Source organism: Pezoporus flaviventris, unplaced genomic scaffold (assembly GCF_033815535.1).
Source record: "Pezoporus flaviventris isolate CSIRO_AGI_PZ_B2104156 unplaced genomic scaffold, CSIRO_AGI_Pfla_v1 ptg000034l, whole genome shotgun sequence".
Lineage (NCBI taxonomy): Eukaryota > Metazoa > Chordata > Aves > Psittaciformes > Psittacidae > Pezoporus > Pezoporus flaviventris.
The window spans coordinates 771,281-789,601 of record NW_026892582.1 but is presented as its reverse complement, the minus strand read 5'-3'; the positions used below and the strand labels follow the sequence as shown (position 1 = coordinate 789,601).

Sequence of the window (18,321 nt, the reverse complement as noted above, 5' to 3'; positions counted from 1 at the left end):
TGAGTTCATGTGTGTTCAAATGTTACAGCCAAGATACCCTGTCATCCCCAGATCACTTTCTGACCAGCAGGAAAACCTGCTGCTCTGTATCATAAGAGGAAAGTAAAGCAGACACTTTGTTTCAATAAATGACTGCTTACAGCCATAAATCTTCCAGATAGCTACCTGGATAGTCCCCTGAGACTAACAATATTTGAGCAGTCTGTTCCTGCCCTAAATATGTAGAATGTAGCTAAAGAAATATTTTTGCTGTCATCTTTCACTGAAAATTCTTAGTTTTACAGAGTAATAAATACTAATTTTCTTAAGAAAATGCAATGAAAGCTTCTGTATCTTTTATTTGCTGTGGGATGTGCACTCTTGACTGTCCCCAGCGGATGTGGTCACTATCACAGCTCTGCTTCTCACAACACTGCTGTTCCTGGAAGGCAGCGCAGAAGCAGCCACCATTTTCCACTGCTACTGATCCTGGACGACGACACTCAGGTGAATATTCTGGGCTGGGAGAAAGCCACAGAGGTCCAGATGCAGTGCAGCTACGTCCTTCCATGTCGGGGCTTCTTCACCCAGTGCTGCTGCCTAGTTCCCAAGCAGGTGTATCTGCAGCATTAAAGGATGTAGCATAAATCATAAATCATCTGTTTCCCTTGGGTTTAGCTGGTTTTGAAGATTGTTTTAGTCTTTTAAAGCAATGTTAAGAAGGCTGCATTAGGCTACAAGGCAGAGTAATTCTGACACACATGAGACATTACTGATCATGATGTGCAAAAAACCACCTGAGATGGAAATGGCTGGGCAGATACAATTCTGCATACTTTAATTCTGATTCATCCAAAAAAGTGGCTTTGTTTTTTTTGACAATTCATAATGTGGGGTTCATTTTTTCCACAGTACATACCAGTGAGTCAGGAACAGGTGTTTCAGGTCAACATTCTGCATTCAAGTATATTTCACATATGGATACTGGCCTTCTCTATTCTCCATGAAGAAATTAGGTCTGTTTTCTTACAGAAACATAATTCCTAAAATTGAGTATCCAAGAGGAAAATGACTGAATTAAAGCTATAAGGATCTGCCATGCACATCTTTCTACAAGCACATAATAAGCTGAATCCTCTATTTTTTATTCAAGTACTTCCTGCAGAACAGCAATTTGTATTTGCTTACTGTTTTCAGAAATGCATAACTCTGTCTGAAACTCTGCCCCTTCCCTTTAGTATCATTTTATCTTTATAGACATAAATAGTCCCAAAGGCATTGCTTTCTGGTGGAGTTTCAATAATCCCCTCCAAAGTCAGATGGTGAACTCCATGTGAGTCTAAACAATAGCCACCGTCGTGCAGGTGCCCTGCAAGAAAGCAGACCACGCACTGATGGGCGTGTATGACTGAAAGGGCATCTTTGTAATTCCAGGCAAAGCAAACCCAGTCTGAGGCGTCTGGATGAATGGGCAGGTGGCCTGTAGTTGAGAAGGAAAGAAACAGGAGAGTTACTTTACATGTAACCTAACTCTGCCTTCATTGCTGGGAAGTTCAGATATCTGCGTAAAAAAAGCTCATGAGTGTGAGACATGGGTCTTATGCTACTTCACAGGTTACCTGTGTACCTCAGTAGCGCTATAAAGCTGCTACATGTTTTCTTCAGCTAACATCCATTGGCTAGGTCTTTTTGCATATATCCCCACACATCTCCTATAACCACCTACCTGTGACTATGACTTTTTCTTGGTTTTCATCGGAGAACTTGAGGACTTCATTGAACCAGTCCAGCTGGGTTTGGCTAAATCCTCCGTTAAACTCTACAAACTGAGGTTCTTTAAGTCCTGCAATGAAGAAGAAAGTCAGGCATAGGTGCATGCACTTCTGTGGCTCCTGAATTTGCTTGCCTTATGTAAGTCTGCTTATGATAGATGGTTTACTCTTCAAACTGTTTTGTTGGATCTGAACTCCAGCCTCCTTGTACAAGGAAGAGAAAATCATTTGCTAGTGTTCTGGGAGGGTTTGGTCATGCTGCACACACAGGATTTCCACTAGTGGGTCCCCCAAGCCATGCGCTAGGGTGGGCATCACTCTTACACTCTGTAATAGCAGTTACACAGGCTGTTCTGATACTGCAGGGCACACAGCACAACATTAAACCCATCCCAAAAGCACCATGGCAGGTAAGGGAGCATCTCCTGCGCCCACCTAGAGACCCACTGACTGTCTTTGGGCTGACAGCGAGGAGGCGAGCAGAATCAGGGCACGTGCCTCAGCCTTCTGGCAACCAGATGCCAGCTCAGGGAGCAGAGGTTCTGCCACCCATGCTTCCATGGGAGAAGTTCAGCGCTTCACGCTTCCATGCTCTAAACATCAGTGGAGCAGGGGGGTACCTGTGGGGTCGTTGAGGTTGTCATTGGGGTTCTTCTTCCGCAGCAGCCGCAGGGACTCCTGGTAGCGGGGGTTGCCGGGCTCCCTGCCCAGCGTGCTCAGGTCGTAGCCATCGAGCACGACGACACGGAACTGCGCGGCCGGGCTGAAGTGATAGGCCTGGCAGTCGCTGGCGGGGGGCCCGGCCGCGGCCCCGCAGGAGCGGCTGCTGAGGCCGGTGTGCAGCAGGCGGGCCCGGCTGAAGTTATACAACTCGTGGTTGCCCCACGCGTGATGCACCGGCACCGGCAGCCGCCCCAGCGCTGCCAGCACCTGCTCCAGGGCACGCTCGGACTGGCCGCTGCGGGCGTTGAGGCCATCGATGCTGTCACCCAGCTGCAGCACGAAGGCGAGCGGCGGCTTCTCAGCGGCCCACGCTTCCACCGCGGCCCGCAGCAGGTTAAGGCTGTGCCGGTAGTACCGCCGCCGGCGCCCCCCGAAGTCGTACCCGTCCTCCGCGTCCGCGTACTGGATGTCCGCGATGACACCGAAGCAGAAGAGCGGCGGCACCGCCTCCATGGCGGCCGCGCCCGGCTGCCGTAGGCGGAAGGGGCGGGCACGGAAGAGCGGCCATAAGATGGCGGCAGCCGGGAGGTGGTGCGGCCGTGTGGGGCTGTGCTGGCGGTTGCCGGGTGCCGTGGTGAGGAGCCGGGCGGTGCTGCCCGCGTCCTGCAGCCGCTCCGTGTCCCGCCTGCCGCCGGGCAGCGGCCCGCGGAAGGGCGCGCAATGGAGGGTGAGTGCGGGAGCGGGGGAGCCGCGTCCTTCCTCAGCGGGGTGGCGGGACGGGGTGGGCCGCGCCGCGCTGTCTCCCCGGCCTTTTCAGCCCCTAAAGAGCTTCTTCTCTGCAGCTGGTGTCGTGGCGGTCGCTGGCCGCCACCTTCGTGCTGTGCGGAGGGTTCCTGGCCGCCATGAAGAAGGTGAAGCAGTGGAAGGAGGAGGGTGAGTGCGGGGTGAGGGGCCGGACCCTGCGCGCCTCCGGGGGAGCACGGCGGGAGGAGCCGCAGAGCCGCGCTCCATGTGCCGGGCAGGCCGATGGGACCCTCAGTGCCGTGGGTGGCCTCGCAGTGCTGGGGAACGGATGGACTGGGTGGACTTAAAGGCCTTTTCCAGCCCAGCCGTGGCTTTGTGCACTTTGCTGTCTTGCTGAGTCGTGTCATGCTTTGTGCACGTTGCATATGCAAAGTGCCTCAGAAAACTTCAAAACAAGCAAACAAAATACTCGGAGCACTCCTTCAAGGTTCAGCGTTTTAAACCTCCTAAACGTGTCTGTCGCTGGGATAGCTGTGTCTGCTCACGCTGCCCGTTGATGCAGTGCAGGCACAGAGGTGAGGCTGTCTGTGCATGTGGGGTTTGCTCCATGTGCTGGTGTGGGATCACCTGCCCTATGATGACTGTTCATGTTCTTCATTCTCATGCTTTCAGTTGGGAAATTGGAGATCTTGCAGCTTTTAGGGTGTGTTCACTTTGTAAAGGATGCTGATTTTTCTGTTTCACCCTGCACTGGGTACCTGACTTTTTTTTCTTTATGTAAAAAATACAGTCAGATGGCAATATGGCATGTAGTGATAGGACAAGGGGGAATGCCTTTAAGCTGGCCGTTTAAAATGGCCAGAGGGGAGACTGAGATGAGCTCTTAGGCAGAAGCTCTTCCTGTGAGGGTGCTGAGGTGCTGGCACAGGGTGCCCAGAGAAGCTGTGGCTGCCCCATCCCTGGCAGTGTTCAAGGCCAGGTTGGAGCACCCTGCTGTAGTGGAAGGTGTCCCTGCCCGTGGCAGGGGTTGGAAGTGGAAGAGCTGTAAGGTCTCCTCCAGCCCAAACTATTCGGTGGTTCTGTGGTTATGTTTCAAATGAGTTTAGAGATATATTTGCCCAAAATGGGGTGTTTTTTGGAAGTCTTGTCCACATTGATCTTCTGCATGATGTGCTTTGGTAGAGCATGTTTCAATGCCCTAGGCTGTGAGGTTGCCAGACTCTCCAGCTTCTGAGGCTTGCCTGGGAAGCAGTGTGGATTGTGGCATGGATGTGTCTGATCCCCTCTTGTTTTTTGTAGCTCTGGAGAAGGAAAGAAACAGAGGCATTGGGAAACCACTGCTTGGAGGACCTTTCTCTCTCGTCAGTCATGAGGGACAGCCCAAGACCAACAAGGACTACATTGGGCAGTGGGTGCTGATCTATTTTGGCTTCACACACTGCCCTGACATCTGTCCAGATGAACTGCAGAAAATGATTGAAGTGGTAGATAACATTGGTATGGGAATTTGGTTGGCATTGTGATCCTCTTCATGGGAGGTCTGGGTTTATTATGGTAAAATATTGCAAATGTTAATAACTGATAATTGCTTAAAAAATGCCATTGACTATTCAATAGCTGAATTAATTGCTAAGTGATACATAGATCGATCAGCCTATGACTAGCATCAGTTATTTAGAGCATGATGGCACTGATCTTCCTGCAGCGGGACTGACTTCTTGGTAATAAAACTTGATGGTGGCAGGTTAAAGGGCCTCTGCATTGTATTGTGACCAAGCAGCAGTTACAGGGTGTATTAGAGGATTTTTTTCCCCTCTCCATTTTATTCATTCTGAGGATAAATCTCCCAAAGTCTCTTCTGAGAATGACTGTGCTGTGGAATGGAGGTTGGGGAATGCTGGGGATAGAGGTGGTTTTCTCAGCCTGCAGGGCCTGAGGAGTATGGAGCTAGGATAATAGCAACCAGGCAAGTGGGAGGGTGCACTGAAGTGAGGAGAGCACAGTGAAAGGTGTGGCTGGAACATCACAGGTCCTCTTTGTAATGATCATTGTGCTTTGATGCATGCATCATGCCATGGCATTTTCTGCATCAGAGCCAGTTTGTTCTCTGCCCTAAGCAGGTCAGAGAGCCTGCACCCAGTATGAGCACAGAGCCTTGGATTCCATTCACAAATTGCATACTTTATGCTGCAGAAAATGGCCTTTTTTTTGCCACTTAGGGTGGGCTCAGATGTAGCTTGGCTGTGAGCTTGTTTGCAGGGAGATGAGAAATGGTTTTATTTTTCTAAGAGAAATATTGTTAATGTCACAGATAGAATTCCATCTTTGCCTAATCTAACCCCACTCTTCATCACCATTGATCCTGAGAGAGACAGTGAAGAAGCCATCGCCAGATACGTTAAAGGTATTACTGTTTTCTTCGTGTCTTGCAGCATGTAATATAGAGCACTGAAATGGAGGCTCTTGTTGGGATTCTTCTCACTAAAATGTCCAAATGCCTTCTTTATGTCTAGAGTTTTCTCCAAAGCTGATTGGATTGACTGGTACCAGGGCACAGATTGATCAAGTGGCCAAAGCTTACCGTGTGTATTACAGCGAAGGTCCCAAAGATGAAGATAATGATTACATAGTAAGTAACTGTAGGGCCTTTGCCTAATGAATTTGGATAAGAGCAACGTATAGATTTTAAAATCAGAAGGCAGCTGTTGCAATCTACACTGAAGTCCCACATGACAGAGTCCTGTTGCAGTGATATGTTAAGCTGTTGGTTTAGAGGTTTCAGTCAAAATCCAAGTGCCCTCTTACCTCAGGCTCAGAACCTCACTGAAACATGTTCTAGAATGTATGGTCCTAGGCCTGCATATGGAATAGCAGATGAAATATCAAGCCTGCCATGTAGTGTTTTAGTATGGCCATTTTCCTGTGTGCTCCAACATGAAAATGGAACTAGGAAATTCAGGCAATAGGAAGAGGGAGAAATGAGAGGGAAAAGTGAGGAACAACTCATACCCTGCCAAACAGGCACAAGGGAGTGGGGTCTTCCTGGTAAGAGACTTGAATGATGTAAAGTCTGCCTGCAGATACTGTAAGGATCTTCCTCCTGTGTCAAATGACCTCAAAGAGAGAGCCTATTAATGGGAATAAAATATGTAGAGTAATAGTGTGAAGGGGAAAGTGAGGTTTAAGTGAGGCTAAACTGGCTAGTCAAAATCTGGGTGTGAATACAACTGGCTATAGGGCTCGGAGCTGCTGCCAAGGCCTTCCTGACTTGCCACATCCCGAGCAGACTGGAATAGTAAAGTAGGTGCAAGTGTGTATGCTTAAACCATGACAAAGCAATGTGATAAAGGAGGATGCGTATTATATGACCCTTTTTATTTTCTTATGCTTTATTACAAGAACTAAGCACATCAGATCTAAAACCAGGTTCCACCAGGTGGTGGTTCTTGTTGCATTGGACATGTGAGAAGTGGAATCCCTCCATACAGAGGAGAATGGTAGAAGCTTACAGGAGTTCACAGGGGGACTTCTTGTTAGTCTGTGGAAAGCCCAACCTGGTGAGGATTATGAAATGCACAGGAATGTTGCCTAGTTCAGGAAGACTGTGAGCTAAAGCATGTTGGAAACTGGGAAGTAATAGAGGAAACATTTTTGTGGCTGGTTTTATACTCTTTAATGCCACCATGGCTTGCCACTGTTTGAGGTAGGATGCTGTGGCAGATTAGGTTGGGTCTAATCCAGTATTGTCTATTCTTAATCTGTTTTTAAAAACCACTTGACCAGAAAACAGAATATCCAAATGAATAACCAGCAAGAGTAGCACATGATGCCAGTAAAGGGGAGGTGGAATCGCACTGGTAATGTGTGCACTGTGATTTGTTACTAAAAGGGGTGTGAAGTGGGAGATGAAGAGCTGCTTTTGCTTAGTAGCAACTCAATAGCTACAGAAGTCTGTGTGTAAGGTACTGTATTTGAATGGAGAAGACAAGCTTGTTGGGGAAATTCAACACCAATTCCAGTCAATCTGAAAAGCATCAATCTGAAATCAATCTAAACATACTGCTTAAGGCTGGATTTATAGAAGGGGGATGGTGGAAATGCAAGAATAGATTATAGCAGCAGGACTGGCAAAGGATGCCTGCTTAGGAGAGGGAAGATAATCAGTAGAATCTGACATTGAGTGAATTGAAGCTGAGGAGAGATGATGGAAAGAGGCCAGGAAAGATGAATGAATGCTGCTCCTTAGGAAGCAAACCGCATGTGGATTCTAGCAAACCACACTTGGATTCTGACATGGCTGTGAAGGGAAAGTATAGGGGTTCAGCCAAGGAAAACAACTCTGCAGATGACAGCAGCTTCAAGGGAGGCTGGAGAGTGAAACTGAACTGGAGAAAGTGACCACACAGGTGATGAAGTAGGAGAAGAGATTTGGAATCCAGGGAGAAGATGGCTGGTCTGTGCTAGGGTTGGGAGCTTGAAGGAAGGGGAGGGCAGCAAGGAGGAAGGACCAGAGAACTAGGAGCAGGAGAGCAGCCTGGGAGCCCCAGCAATGGTGCCAAGGAGGAAGAGTATTACAGGCATGTCCTCAAGAGTTGTCAGGCTGCGGCTGTTGAGAGGCGGAGAGCTCCGTGTGCTCAGGGCAGGCAGGCCAGAGGACACAGGGCTGTGAAACAAGGTGGAAAGAAGAAGAAGAACAGACCTGGGAGGGGGAGCTTGAGGCTGCTTTTGTGTCTACCTGGGACTTACTCAGGTAATTACTACACTGTCATTTTTTTAATCAGCTGTTACCTTTTCATTGGCCCTGTCCTGCCAGTTGGTGACTAACACTGCCAGCTGTGCACGAGCAGGTTGTTTTCTCTGCAGGCTGCTGAGAGGTAGGGAAGATGAATAGGTCCCCTACAGCCAGTTCAACTGTGCTGCTTGTTTTGACTGGAAAAGAGCCTCGAGATGAGCACTTTGGCTGTGTTTTCTAAACACCTGTTTGCATTTTTCAAGTATTACTTGAATGCTGCTAGTTCCTATTTAATGATCTCTATTTTTCTAATTTTCAATACCAGCATACCCAATGTACTTGCTTTATTCTGTGTTTTACAAGACTGCACTGAAACTCAAATGACAGTCTTCATGTGCATAGAGTGGGAACAGTGCAGGCTTCAGGCACAACTTGAAAAGCAGTGCACGCAAACTGCACTCCAGCCTCTTTACATTTAACCTTCCACAGGCCAGGGAGTAAAGATGCTCTGAGCAGGCTACCTTCTTTTTTGCCAACTTCCAGTTGAAGGATCTGAATCGTGTTTCAGATTTGTTTCCTACACCTGGATTTTGTAATCTGATACTGAAAATTTGAAGCTAGAGTAAAATTTATTGCAGTAATTTTGAGAAATATTTTCTTCACTGACAAGTGCCATCAAGTTTAATGCAGGTGGTACTGGAAATGTTCATCTGGTCTGATTTCAAACACAGTTGTACTCTGAGTGCATAGTACATTTCAGAGGCTTTTCTCCAGTGGCAGGGAGATGATGTAGTCACTTGAGCAATCACAGATTCATAGCCTCCAGTTTCAGTATTTTGTGTCTTTCACAGAATCCCAGACTGGTTTGTTTTGGACGGGACCTTACAGCTCATCCAGTTCCAACCCCCTGCCACAGGCAGAGACAGCTTCCACCCCATCCAGTCTGGCCTTGAACACTGCCAGGGATGGGGCAGCCACAGCTTCTCTGGGCACCCTGTGCTAGGTCCTCAACACCCTCACAGGAAAAAACTTCTGCCTAAGAGCTCATCTTAGTCTACTCTTCTTTCATGAAGATACCAGGCAGTACATGCAGTGGCATTTAAAATCAATTTACAGTTCACTAGATGAGCTTTGGAGGTCCCTTCCAACCAAACTATTTCATGATTCATGAATTGTGACTTTGAACATGTTTTAAGTTATTTCAGTGCGGACAGTAGAGGGAGCCCCTACCTAGCACGCGTGTTTCTCTCTGCGCCAGTTCCTCTCTCTGCAGCTCCTGTATCCCGTGGATGCCCTTGCTCCCATTGCTTATACTCCCAGTGAGCTTACTTTAATGAAATACCTGTTTCTATTGGGTCTGCATCATATTAGCAGCAGGAGCTTGGAATGCCTTGTCATGTGGAACATCATGAGAAGTAGAAGGAAATTGTGAAAAGCAAGGGGGAAAGACCTTTAGCTCACATGTTGCCCCTGCCTTGTCTGTGCTGCAGGAAGGGTGCCAACAGCTGAGGGATGCTATTTCTTAAAGTATTCCTTCATACATTCTGAGTATGTAACTAGTTTTCTCTATCTTCTTGAGTAAAACAAGGAGTCACCAAGGTGATACTTTAGCTTCTTTGTGAGAAGCCTTGTCAGATTGCTGAAGCAAAGGCTGGATGGGTTGCTGTTGCTGCTGACTGAGAGATGTGCAGGGTGTAATACTGAATGGGTGTCTCCAAAGAAGATGGAGACTCCCTTTTTCTCAGGAGTCACATGGAGAAGAGGAGGGGTGGTGGGTACAGGTTACTCCTGGGAGATTCTCACTGGACCAAGCAGGAAAGATTTTCATCGTGAAAACAATCAGCCACTGGAATAATCTCCCCAGGGAAGTGGTGGATTCCCCAGCCCTGGACACTTGAGATTTGGCTGGACAGGGTGCTGGGACATCTTGTCTAGATCATGATCTGCCAAGAAAGCTTGGACCAGATGATCCTTGAGGTTCCTTCCAGCCTAGGATTTATGATTCTGTGATCTTTTTTGCCAAGCTATGCTGTGCTCTCTTGCAGGTGGATCACACAATAATCATGTACCTCCTTGGGCCAGATGGTGACTTCGTGGACTATTATGGCCAGAATAAGAAGAGTACTGAGATTTCTGCTTCTATTGCTGCACACATGAGAAAATACAGATTGTAAAACACAAGGTCTTCAACGATTGATGTGAACATCACCTCTAGGTTTGGCTGGAATTGGGCATTGGAGTTAAAGCAGAAGCATGCAGGTGTGACATCCTGGCACCGCATGCCTCCTTTCTTCCAGGTAAGAAAGGCAACCATACTTCTGCAAAATACCATCATCAAAACTCTCAATAGAGCCTTCCTTGTGCATATGATTTGCAGCAAGATTTGGGACTTCCGTGAAGCATTGCTGGGAGCAGAAAATGGACAGCACTTCTCATGTGGGAAGAATATTTACCACTGGTAAAATTAACTGGTATCTCTTGGCAAGACTTCAGCAAAGGGCAGTCACTGCAGGAGGACAGTTACTTGAAGAAAAGCCACGTGTGCCAGAGAACCCTCTTTTCTGCACTGTTTTGCCTTCTGGGAGAGGCACTTACAGTATTATAAGCAGAAGAGCCTTAAGAGTACTTAAGGAGGTGAAGAGCACTGAAAGCATCATAAGCTTCCTTGCATGGGACCAGCCCTGTAGTGTGCCTGGTTGAATGCTGAATGAAATGGGTCTTTTTCATTTGAATGCTGAAATGAAATGTTTTTTTCTTGATTTTTTTTTTTTTTTTTCCTGGGTGAACACTGTAAACATAAGGAAATGAGGAATAGTTTGCAAATCCAATTTTTCTTCTGGCCTAAATCGTCTGATGCATAGTCAGCCTAATTGTGCTATGCTGAGTAGTGAGTGTAGTGCGGAAGGGTGAAGGGGGTCTGTGTCCATGCATAGGGTTGTCAGTCAGATCAACTTGATGCAGTATGGCATTTGAAAATAAAGATTGTTTTGTATAAGCAATATATATTTTTTTCTTGGTTAGGTTTGACTGGAATATCATCAGTACTTTATATACTGGGGAAGCTTCAAATTCTTGCTGGTTTAGCTCTTACTAGAAAGTAGCGGTTATCTCTGGTAGTGCAAGCCATAAGCTGAATGTGCCTTTGTAAAGTACCTGAACCCCAGAGAATGGCCCACGGGAGCCAAACCAGACATGTTCTTCATGGCAGAGTGTTTCACACTGAACACAAGTGTTCCAGAACAGTTATAAAGCAAGATAAAGTAGTGTAACTCCACATCAGGTGCCCTATGCTCTGGTGACCTCCTGAAGGTGTTTGGAAGGGTACTGTGATAGAGTATGTCTAAGACTTCACCCTTCTTATAAAGGAAGGAAGATTCTTCAAGTTCCAACGCAGCTCCTATCCTTCTGCCCTTCCCCAAAGAGTGAATAGTTTTATGAAGGTTTTTTTTTTTTCCTCTGTTCTGAAGGATCACAGGAATTTTTCTGTATCAGTTTACAGTGGGAGTTTTTGAAAGTCTTGCTAGAATTCGACTCAGCTGAGAAAGAAGTCATGCTTTGTCTTCTGGCACTTGGAGCAGCTCATGTCCCACTTCTTTCTGCCTCTTAAATTGACTCTGCCCATCTCTGTTTCTCTGTCTTTCCACTTTCTTTGGAATTGGGATGTGTGTGGGGGAGTGTGTTTAAAAATAATTTGCCCCCCTGTTTAGGCAGCTGTCAGACTTCTACTGCCAGGCCTTAGTGCCAGCAGGGAGCACCGTTCTGCTCCCTGTATGCTGAGCACCAAGGATGAGCATCCTGAATGCTCACCAGGAGGAGGCAGAGCTGTTCAAGGGGAAGACATATAGTGGGGGAAAGGGAATGTGTTGTGGGGGGGAGGCTTGAAGGCTGTCAGTGATAGGCAGTGTTTGTTCAGTGTCAGAGCAAACTCCCCCTGTGCTCACCACAGTAGTCCAGAGTCTGTGCGCAGCCCACAGAGAGGGAGCTCAGGGGAAAGTGTATGGCAGGATTCCTTGCTCGTGGCTGTGCTCCCCGAGTGTCCCTATGGAAACTTCATGGCACTGGTTTTCACTTGGGAAGGTAATTAGAGTCTGGCACTGTGAAGGTGAACCTCAGTTACTTTGGGCAAAAGGGGACCCCTGGGTGTCCCCTAGACAGATGGCTGATGGAGCACTGCTGTGTGCCTGCACCCTACTTGTTACTGGTGGGAAACCGCAGCTCTTCAAAGTGGCTGCGTCTGTACCAGTGACTGCAGAGCTGATGCCATGCCAGGCTGGGGACTAGTGACAAGATGTCTGAGGAATGAGGGGTGGTTCCTTTTGTGTAGCTGAGGAAGGCAGCACATGGAGGAGCTCAACTAATGAGTGATACTTGAGCAGCATGGGTGAAGTTGGCTGGTTTAGGAATGCTCTCACCACCAACATGGGTAGAGCCAGGGATTGAGAAGTACAGAGACTGTGGCTTTAAATGGCTGCAAAACCTGATGTTGCACTTGCAGTCCAGATCATGGAATAACTTGGATGGGAAGGAGCCTCAGGAGGTCTGTAATCCAGCCTCCTGCTCAAAGCATGAGCAGGAGATTCAGAGCAGGTGGTTCAAGGTTTTAAGCAGCAAAGACTTGGAAACCTCAAAGGATGGAGCCTCTCTAGGTGGGTAAAGTATATTTTTCACTAGAGTACATCTTTAGCACCATTCAAATTTCATCTGCCATTTTAACTCTTGTTCTTCCGCTGTGCACCAGGGTGAGGAGTCTGACTCCATCTTCTCAATAGCCTCTTCATAGGCATTGGAAGTCTGCTGTTACATCCCCCTGCAGCCTTCTCCTTCCTGGGCTAAACGAGTCCTGGTCCATCAGCCTCTCCTTGTGCTGTACACGATGGCAGGCTCCAGGCCTCTGACCATCTTGACCTCTTGAACATCTTGACCATTCTTCTCCCTAGGCTGCCTCTGGCCAGTCAGTTCCCAGCATGGGTTTTTGCAGGGACGTTTTCCTTGCTGGGTGCAGGACTTGTTGAACTTCAGAAGGTTCCTGTCAGCCCATCCCTCCAGTCTGCCTGGGTCCCTCTGGATAGCAGCTATGACCTAGAGGTCAGTTGCCCAGCCATCCAGATCATAAACTAGCTTGGACACAAGACCATTGTGGCAGGTAGTTTTGGGAGCTGAAGTTGGACAGCATCCACTGCTCCCTCCACATCCTCCAATCTGGTCACTTTATCTTGAAAGGCAATCAGAATGCTCGGATGTGATTTCTCTTTGTAAATCCATGCTGACTGTTCCCAATCACCTTTGCTTTTATGTGCTCGTACACATTGAAGTGGTTGTTTTTTTCCTCTTCTTCATTGAACCTTTTTCTTCTGCACTTAAAAAAGAAACCTCTCAGGAAAAATCTGCCCCTTATCTGAGCTGGTGCCTCTTGAGGGGATGTGGGAGCCAGGCTGGGCATCAGTCCACAGTCATTGGGGCAAAATCCAAATCTGGCTTTATTTTTCCATGCTCTGTCACATGTGTACTGCCAGTGTGAAAATACTCTGTGGGACTGCTATGATAGCCAAAGAGTTCAGTCCAAATCCAGTTTGGATCTTGAGCAGAATTGCCCTGGCCCAAATGCCCAGTGACACAGGAATTAATCAGCTCTCCAGAGCTTGCTTGTGCCCAGAGTAGGTGAGGATGTGGCTCCCAGGCCTGATGTGCTCAGTGCCTGCTCCTCAGTGTTCATTTCAAAGCAGCTTGCTTTGACCAGGAGGTGCTGATCAGCTCTGTTCTCCACTTGTCTTGAGCTTGAGCTATACCCCAACACAGAATCATAGAACCATACAATAGTTTGGGTTTTAGAGAACCTTAAGATCATCCAGTTCCAACCCCCTGCCTTGGGGAGGGATGCCTCACCCTAGACAATGTTGCCCAAGGCTCTGTCCAACCTGGCCTTGAACACTGCCAGGGATGGAGTGTTTGGGCAGCCTGTTCCGATGCCTCAGCACCCTCACAGTAAAGAATTTCTTCCTTGTATCTAATCTGAACTTCCCCTGTTTCAGTCTGAACCTATCGCCCCTTGTCCTATCACTCCAGTGCCTGATGAAGAGTCCCTCCCCAGCATCCCTATAGGCCCCCTTCAGATACTGGAAGCTGCTCTGAGGTCTCCACACAGCTTCTCTTCTCCAGGCTGAACAGCCCCAATGTTCTCAGCCTGTCTCCATACAGGAGGTGCTCCAGCCTCTGATCATCCTCATGGACTCCTCCAGACTTCTATGGGACTATGTGCTTTTGGAGCTGGTCTCTTGCTTCAGCCTGTACCTTGCACTTGGGTGGTGAGGACTACCTGGGTCATACGTGTTCACACAGTGCTTTGGATGCAGTTCTGTTGCATATTTGAGTGATGGAAGTGTCTTTAATCACTCATGACTGTCCCCAGCCAGAGCAGCGTGCTGTGCCCTGGAGGGACTGAGCAGGACAATTCCAGGGCAGGTATTGCCTGCAGTGCCAGGTTTACCTACTGTTTCCAAGAAAACGTATCTGGCAGAGTAACTCCCAGGAGGGAGTGAAAATAGACATTTCTGCTGTCTTGAAACAAGCAGTGTCCTGGGATGCTCCAGATCTGCAGTCATCCGTCATCTCTCTTGACAACTTGTATGAAGCAAACACTTGCTGATGGTGCCAGCAGGGCTGCTGTGCTTCCAGGGCTTGGTGAGTGTCTTGACATGGAGCTTGCCGGCCTGGGCCCCGCAGGGTGCTCCAGGGGTGTGCCAGCACCTTCTCTGGGAAAAAGGCAACCTCAGGACCACTCCTGAGTCACTCCTGTGAGGCTGCCACATGCCCAGCATCCCTCCAGGCTCTTCCCAGCCCTATTGCTCTTCCCTGATCCCCTTCCCTGGGATGTGCTGCTCACACGGGTTCAGGTGATGGAGCCTCAGGCTTTCGAGTGCTGATAGAAATGCCACAGTCAGTGCTGCTTGGTGGCATTTTGGCAGTGATAGATTGAGGAGCACTATTGGCCCCAGATAACTGCAGGCTGTGGTACAATGAGGCTGTTGTCATGGCAGCCCTTCAGGAGCGGCAGCTGGTGGCACTGAGCTTCAGTGGCAAAGCTGCCTGGCATTGAAGAAAGCTGGCTGAACCTTGGTGTCCTGCAGCCACCCAGAACCATTTAATCCTTGGCAAGTCTTTCTCATCCCTGTCTTGGTTCAGGGCTGTGGTTTGAAATACTGTAGCTCTTTCTCCGGTAACTTTACAGGTATCTACATTTTCTAGAGTTTTTTTCTCACTTCTTCAGACTGGCATGGTCCAAGCACTGACCCTGTATCATGAAGATGTGCTCCTATGTCATGAAGGTGTGCTCCCATTAGCCTGTAGCCAGGTCTGTGGGATGAATGATTGCCCTTTGCTGATGATGGAGCTGACGGCTGAGCATTTGTTGGGGCCTTTACCACCTCGCTGCAAGTCAGGATGTATCTTTACTCAGGTAAAACAATGTGTGGACTGCTGAGGAGTGAAGCAGAGCTATGAGCAGCCTCACGATGCAGTGAAGTTGCTGCTTGCAGCCAAAGCTTTCCAGTCCCTGTTGCTGGTGTAGTGTGCTCACCTGGAAAACTCAGGAGCTGTGGCTCCAGGACAGCACATGCTGGGGCTGCTCAGGAGCTCCCCATTGAAGCAGATAGTCTGGGCTGTGCTGCAGGGGAATGACTGCAGTCCATGCTATTAGATGTGAACTGATAAGCAGGTCAGTTTTACTGGATCACTTTTAGGTTTGGTGGCCTAAAAATGAAAGTCAAAAGTGAAGTGTTTCCCTCCACAAGAGAATTTTAAAGGTTTGTTTTGGTTCAAACAGAAACTCGTGCTTTTAAAGCAATCTGTGCTGCTTGCAGAGTATCCAGCCCCTGGCTTATAGCAGCTCTGCATCAGTTGTACATGTTCCTGGGAGCATGAGGAGCTGTGCTGAGGAGACCTGGACAGGAATGATTGCATCTGTCTCTGTGCAAGAGCCAGCTCATTCCATGTTTTAAGCTGTGTATTACTAGTTTAATAAAGCAGGTTCTTTCAGCATGCCAGGGAACTTACTCAGCTCCAAGCTTACAAAACCTCCTTGTTCTCCCGAAGTTCTTTGTTCAAAAATAGATAGACACCAACCAGTAAATCCACCTTTAATTTGTGGGGGCATGATGAGCCACGAGTGCCCTTCTCTGGATGAAGGGCAGTAATAAAAGCTCCCTGGCAACACCAGGACTAGAGAGCCTTGCAAGGCAATGCAGCTTGCTGTGGTAGCTTGTGACCTTCACCTCAGGACAGCTTTGGGTCTGTTTGGGTCTGCCAAATGATGTTGGCGGCATGGAGCAACATACAGAAATGCAGCTGCTGCTCCCAAGGGCTGTTAGCAAGAAGATGGGCACCCACATGTGTGCTCTGGGGCTTCACTGCAGTGCCCCAGTGGGATTCTGGTGATAAAGAAGGTGATTCACTGTCCTCTGCCTGGGAGAAGCTGAAGCAGGGTATTATTGGCCCAGGACTCATCCTGAATCTCATCTCTGCATGGAACATCAGGGTAGCGTGGCCCTGGGCAGAAGTTGCACTGTGCTCAGAGGAGCAAAGATCAGAGCTCGGAGCTGACAAAGGAGATCCAGGCACTCTACAAGTAAATTAAAAGGATGTTTTTTCCTACCTAGCTCTTACAAGGCCAAGAAATAAGCACCCTTTGCTTCTGTCAGAAAATATTGGGAGTGAATGTTTCCCAGAATGTGTAACACCCTTGGCTCCCATGTCCTCTGAAGCGGCCTGGTTGTGTTGAGATGTTTCTTTGTCATGGTGAGGGTTATGTAGGAGCCCTCAGGTTGTAACCTGTGGAGCTTGCAGTGTCGTTTGCTGCTGTTTCGCCCTTTTCCATACTCCCTAGGTGGGCACTGTTGTTGGTCCTGAGCAAGCTGTGGTCCCCATAGCCCTCGCTGGGCCTTCCCACCAGTTGCTGGGGCAGATGCAGCAGGTGCCCCACCATCAGTTGTGCCCCTCGGGTTCAGCCTCAGCCGGCTGATGGCCGGCACTGCTCCTTTGCCCCACCCCATGTATGAGGAGCTTTTCTGGGCTGTCTCCTTGACTCAGGGGCATGAGACCTGCCTCCTGCACCCAAGCCTGGGCCTGTGAAGCGAGGCACAGGGGCACTCATTAGCCTAGGAGGTGTCTCTGGGAAAAGAGGGACAACCCCAGAGCATGGTGGAGCCACTGGGGTCTCTGGAGGAGGGCTGGGGGACAGGCAGGTGCCTTGTTCCCTGTTCTGGGTCCCAGGCTGGTGCTCTGAGTTGGGTGATCTAAAGGACCAAATCAGAGAGAAGGGCTTTGCAGGGAGATCAGGGTGACGCAGGCTGGGATTGACACTGTGGTCTTCATTTTGGTTTTGGGTCTGCTCATCCTGGCCTGCTGTTGCCAGTACACGTGCTCAGTGTGCCCACCGCAGCTCCCTGTAGTGAATATTCCAAGTTTAAGTCCCAGAAATGGAATAAAAGCAATAATCTTTATTCAGCTTGCTGGAAATCTGGCATTTCCTTGGTTGCGTTGAAAGACCTGCAGTGTCTCACATTGTCACGCATCAACACAGAAGTTTCGGATCTATCATGGCATTTTGTGATTTTCACTCACACAAAGCTCTGTCATTCCTTTTCACGCAGCTTGTCAAGCATCCAAAGGCTCCAAAGCACAGACGAGTCTAAACACAAAGGTTTGTGCACTTAACTTCTTGAGAAGAATCTAGTGCATGTCCTTAACACCAAAGGAAAACCCGAAATCTAGATGTGCACATTCAGCTGCACTGCCCAAGTTTCTTGGCATTCTTGCTTTGCAGTGTAACAGACACATTTCTGTATCTAAGCCCCTGCTCCAGGCTGCCTTCTGGTAAGATTTTAAAGCAGTTATTCTCTTGAGACACGTTTTTGTGCAATGATGGAGACCTGCTCGAAATAAGTGTGACTGTTACAGTGAAAAGTGGAGCCTTTGCAGGTAGTGGGCAGGTAGTAGCAGTGGCTGTTGTAGCTGGTTGCATCATGCATGGATCAGGACTGGAGATCTGAAAGATTGTGTATTTTTTTAGTTGCTAACCCTTGCTAGGCTGGGCAGAACATGGAATTCCATCTTGCGGATATACTGCATGGTCCTGATTTAGGGCAGTTGAGACAGTGGCAGTGTGCAAATGGTTTTAAACAGTGGAGTATGGTCTTGGTGTGGTGCTCAGCAGATGCCAGTGACTAGTCACTGCTCACTGCTAACTGGTTTCCTGCACTCTGCTCCCAGCTGGGCACCTGAACCAGGGAGGGAATATAGGAAGAGTGGCGTGCTCTGCCTGTGTGTGCTCTTTGCTCTGATCCTACAGCTGGGTATGGGGAGCAGGGTCCATCCCCCTTGCTTTAGGCAAGCCTGGGAGCAGGAAAGGCCCTGTCTGAATCACACTGACAGTTCAGT

At 48.5% G+C, this 18,321-nt stretch overlaps 2 protein-coding genes across 2 annotated transcripts; one reads left to right on the top strand and one right to left on the bottom strand.

The window, feature by feature from the left end:
• Positions 1–241: 241 nt before the first annotated feature.
• On the bottom strand, positions 242–2,927 carry ADPRM (ADP-ribose/CDP-alcohol diphosphatase, manganese dependent). The gene is made up of 3 exons (XM_061461930.1): positions 2,372–2,927; positions 1,706–1,822; positions 242–1,459 (listed from the first exon to the last, which is right to left on the bottom strand). The coding sequence occupies exons 1-3, from the start codon at positions 2,925–2,927 to the stop codon at positions 1,173–1,175; spliced, it is 960 nt and encodes a 319-aa protein (XP_061317914.1). The 3' UTR covers positions 242–1,172.
• Positions 2,926–10,891, top strand: LOC133273591 (protein SCO1 homolog, mitochondrial). The gene is made up of 6 exons (XM_061461932.1): positions 2,926–3,141; positions 3,257–3,347; positions 4,458–4,655; positions 5,470–5,562; positions 5,672–5,787; positions 9,936–10,891. The coding sequence occupies exons 1-6, from the start codon at positions 2,926–2,928 to the stop codon at positions 10,062–10,064; spliced, it is 843 nt and encodes a 280-aa protein (XP_061317916.1). The 3' UTR covers positions 10,065–10,891.
• The last annotated feature ends 7,430 nt before the right edge of the window (positions 10,892–18,321 follow it).

Bases quoted from the DNA above. Each gene is read 5' to 3' on its own strand.
- LOC133273591 (XM_061461932.1), top strand. From the start codon at position 2,926: ATGGCGGCCGCGCCCGGCTGCCGTAGGCGGAAGGGGCGGGCACGGAAG. The intron at 3,142-3,256 runs GTGAGTGCGGGA...TCTTCTCTGCAG, and splicing joins GGAAGGGCGCGCAATGGAGG to CTGGTGTCGTGGCGGTCGCT. The intron at 5,563-5,671 runs GTATTACTGTTT...CTTTATGTCTAG, and splicing joins CATCGCCAGATACGTTAAAG to AGTTTTCTCCAAAGCTGATT.
- ADPRM (XM_061461930.1), bottom strand. From the start codon at position 2,927: ATGGAGGCGGTGCCGCCGCTCTTCTGCTTCGGTGTCATCGCGGACATC. The intron at 1,823-2,371 runs GTACCCCCCTGC...TCTTCATTGCAG, and splicing joins CAACCTCAACGACCCCACAG to GACTTAAAGAACCTCAGTTT. The intron at 1,460-1,705 runs GTAGGTGGTTAT...TCTCAACTACAG, and splicing joins AGAAAAAGTCATAGTCACAG to GCCACCTGCCCATTCATCCA.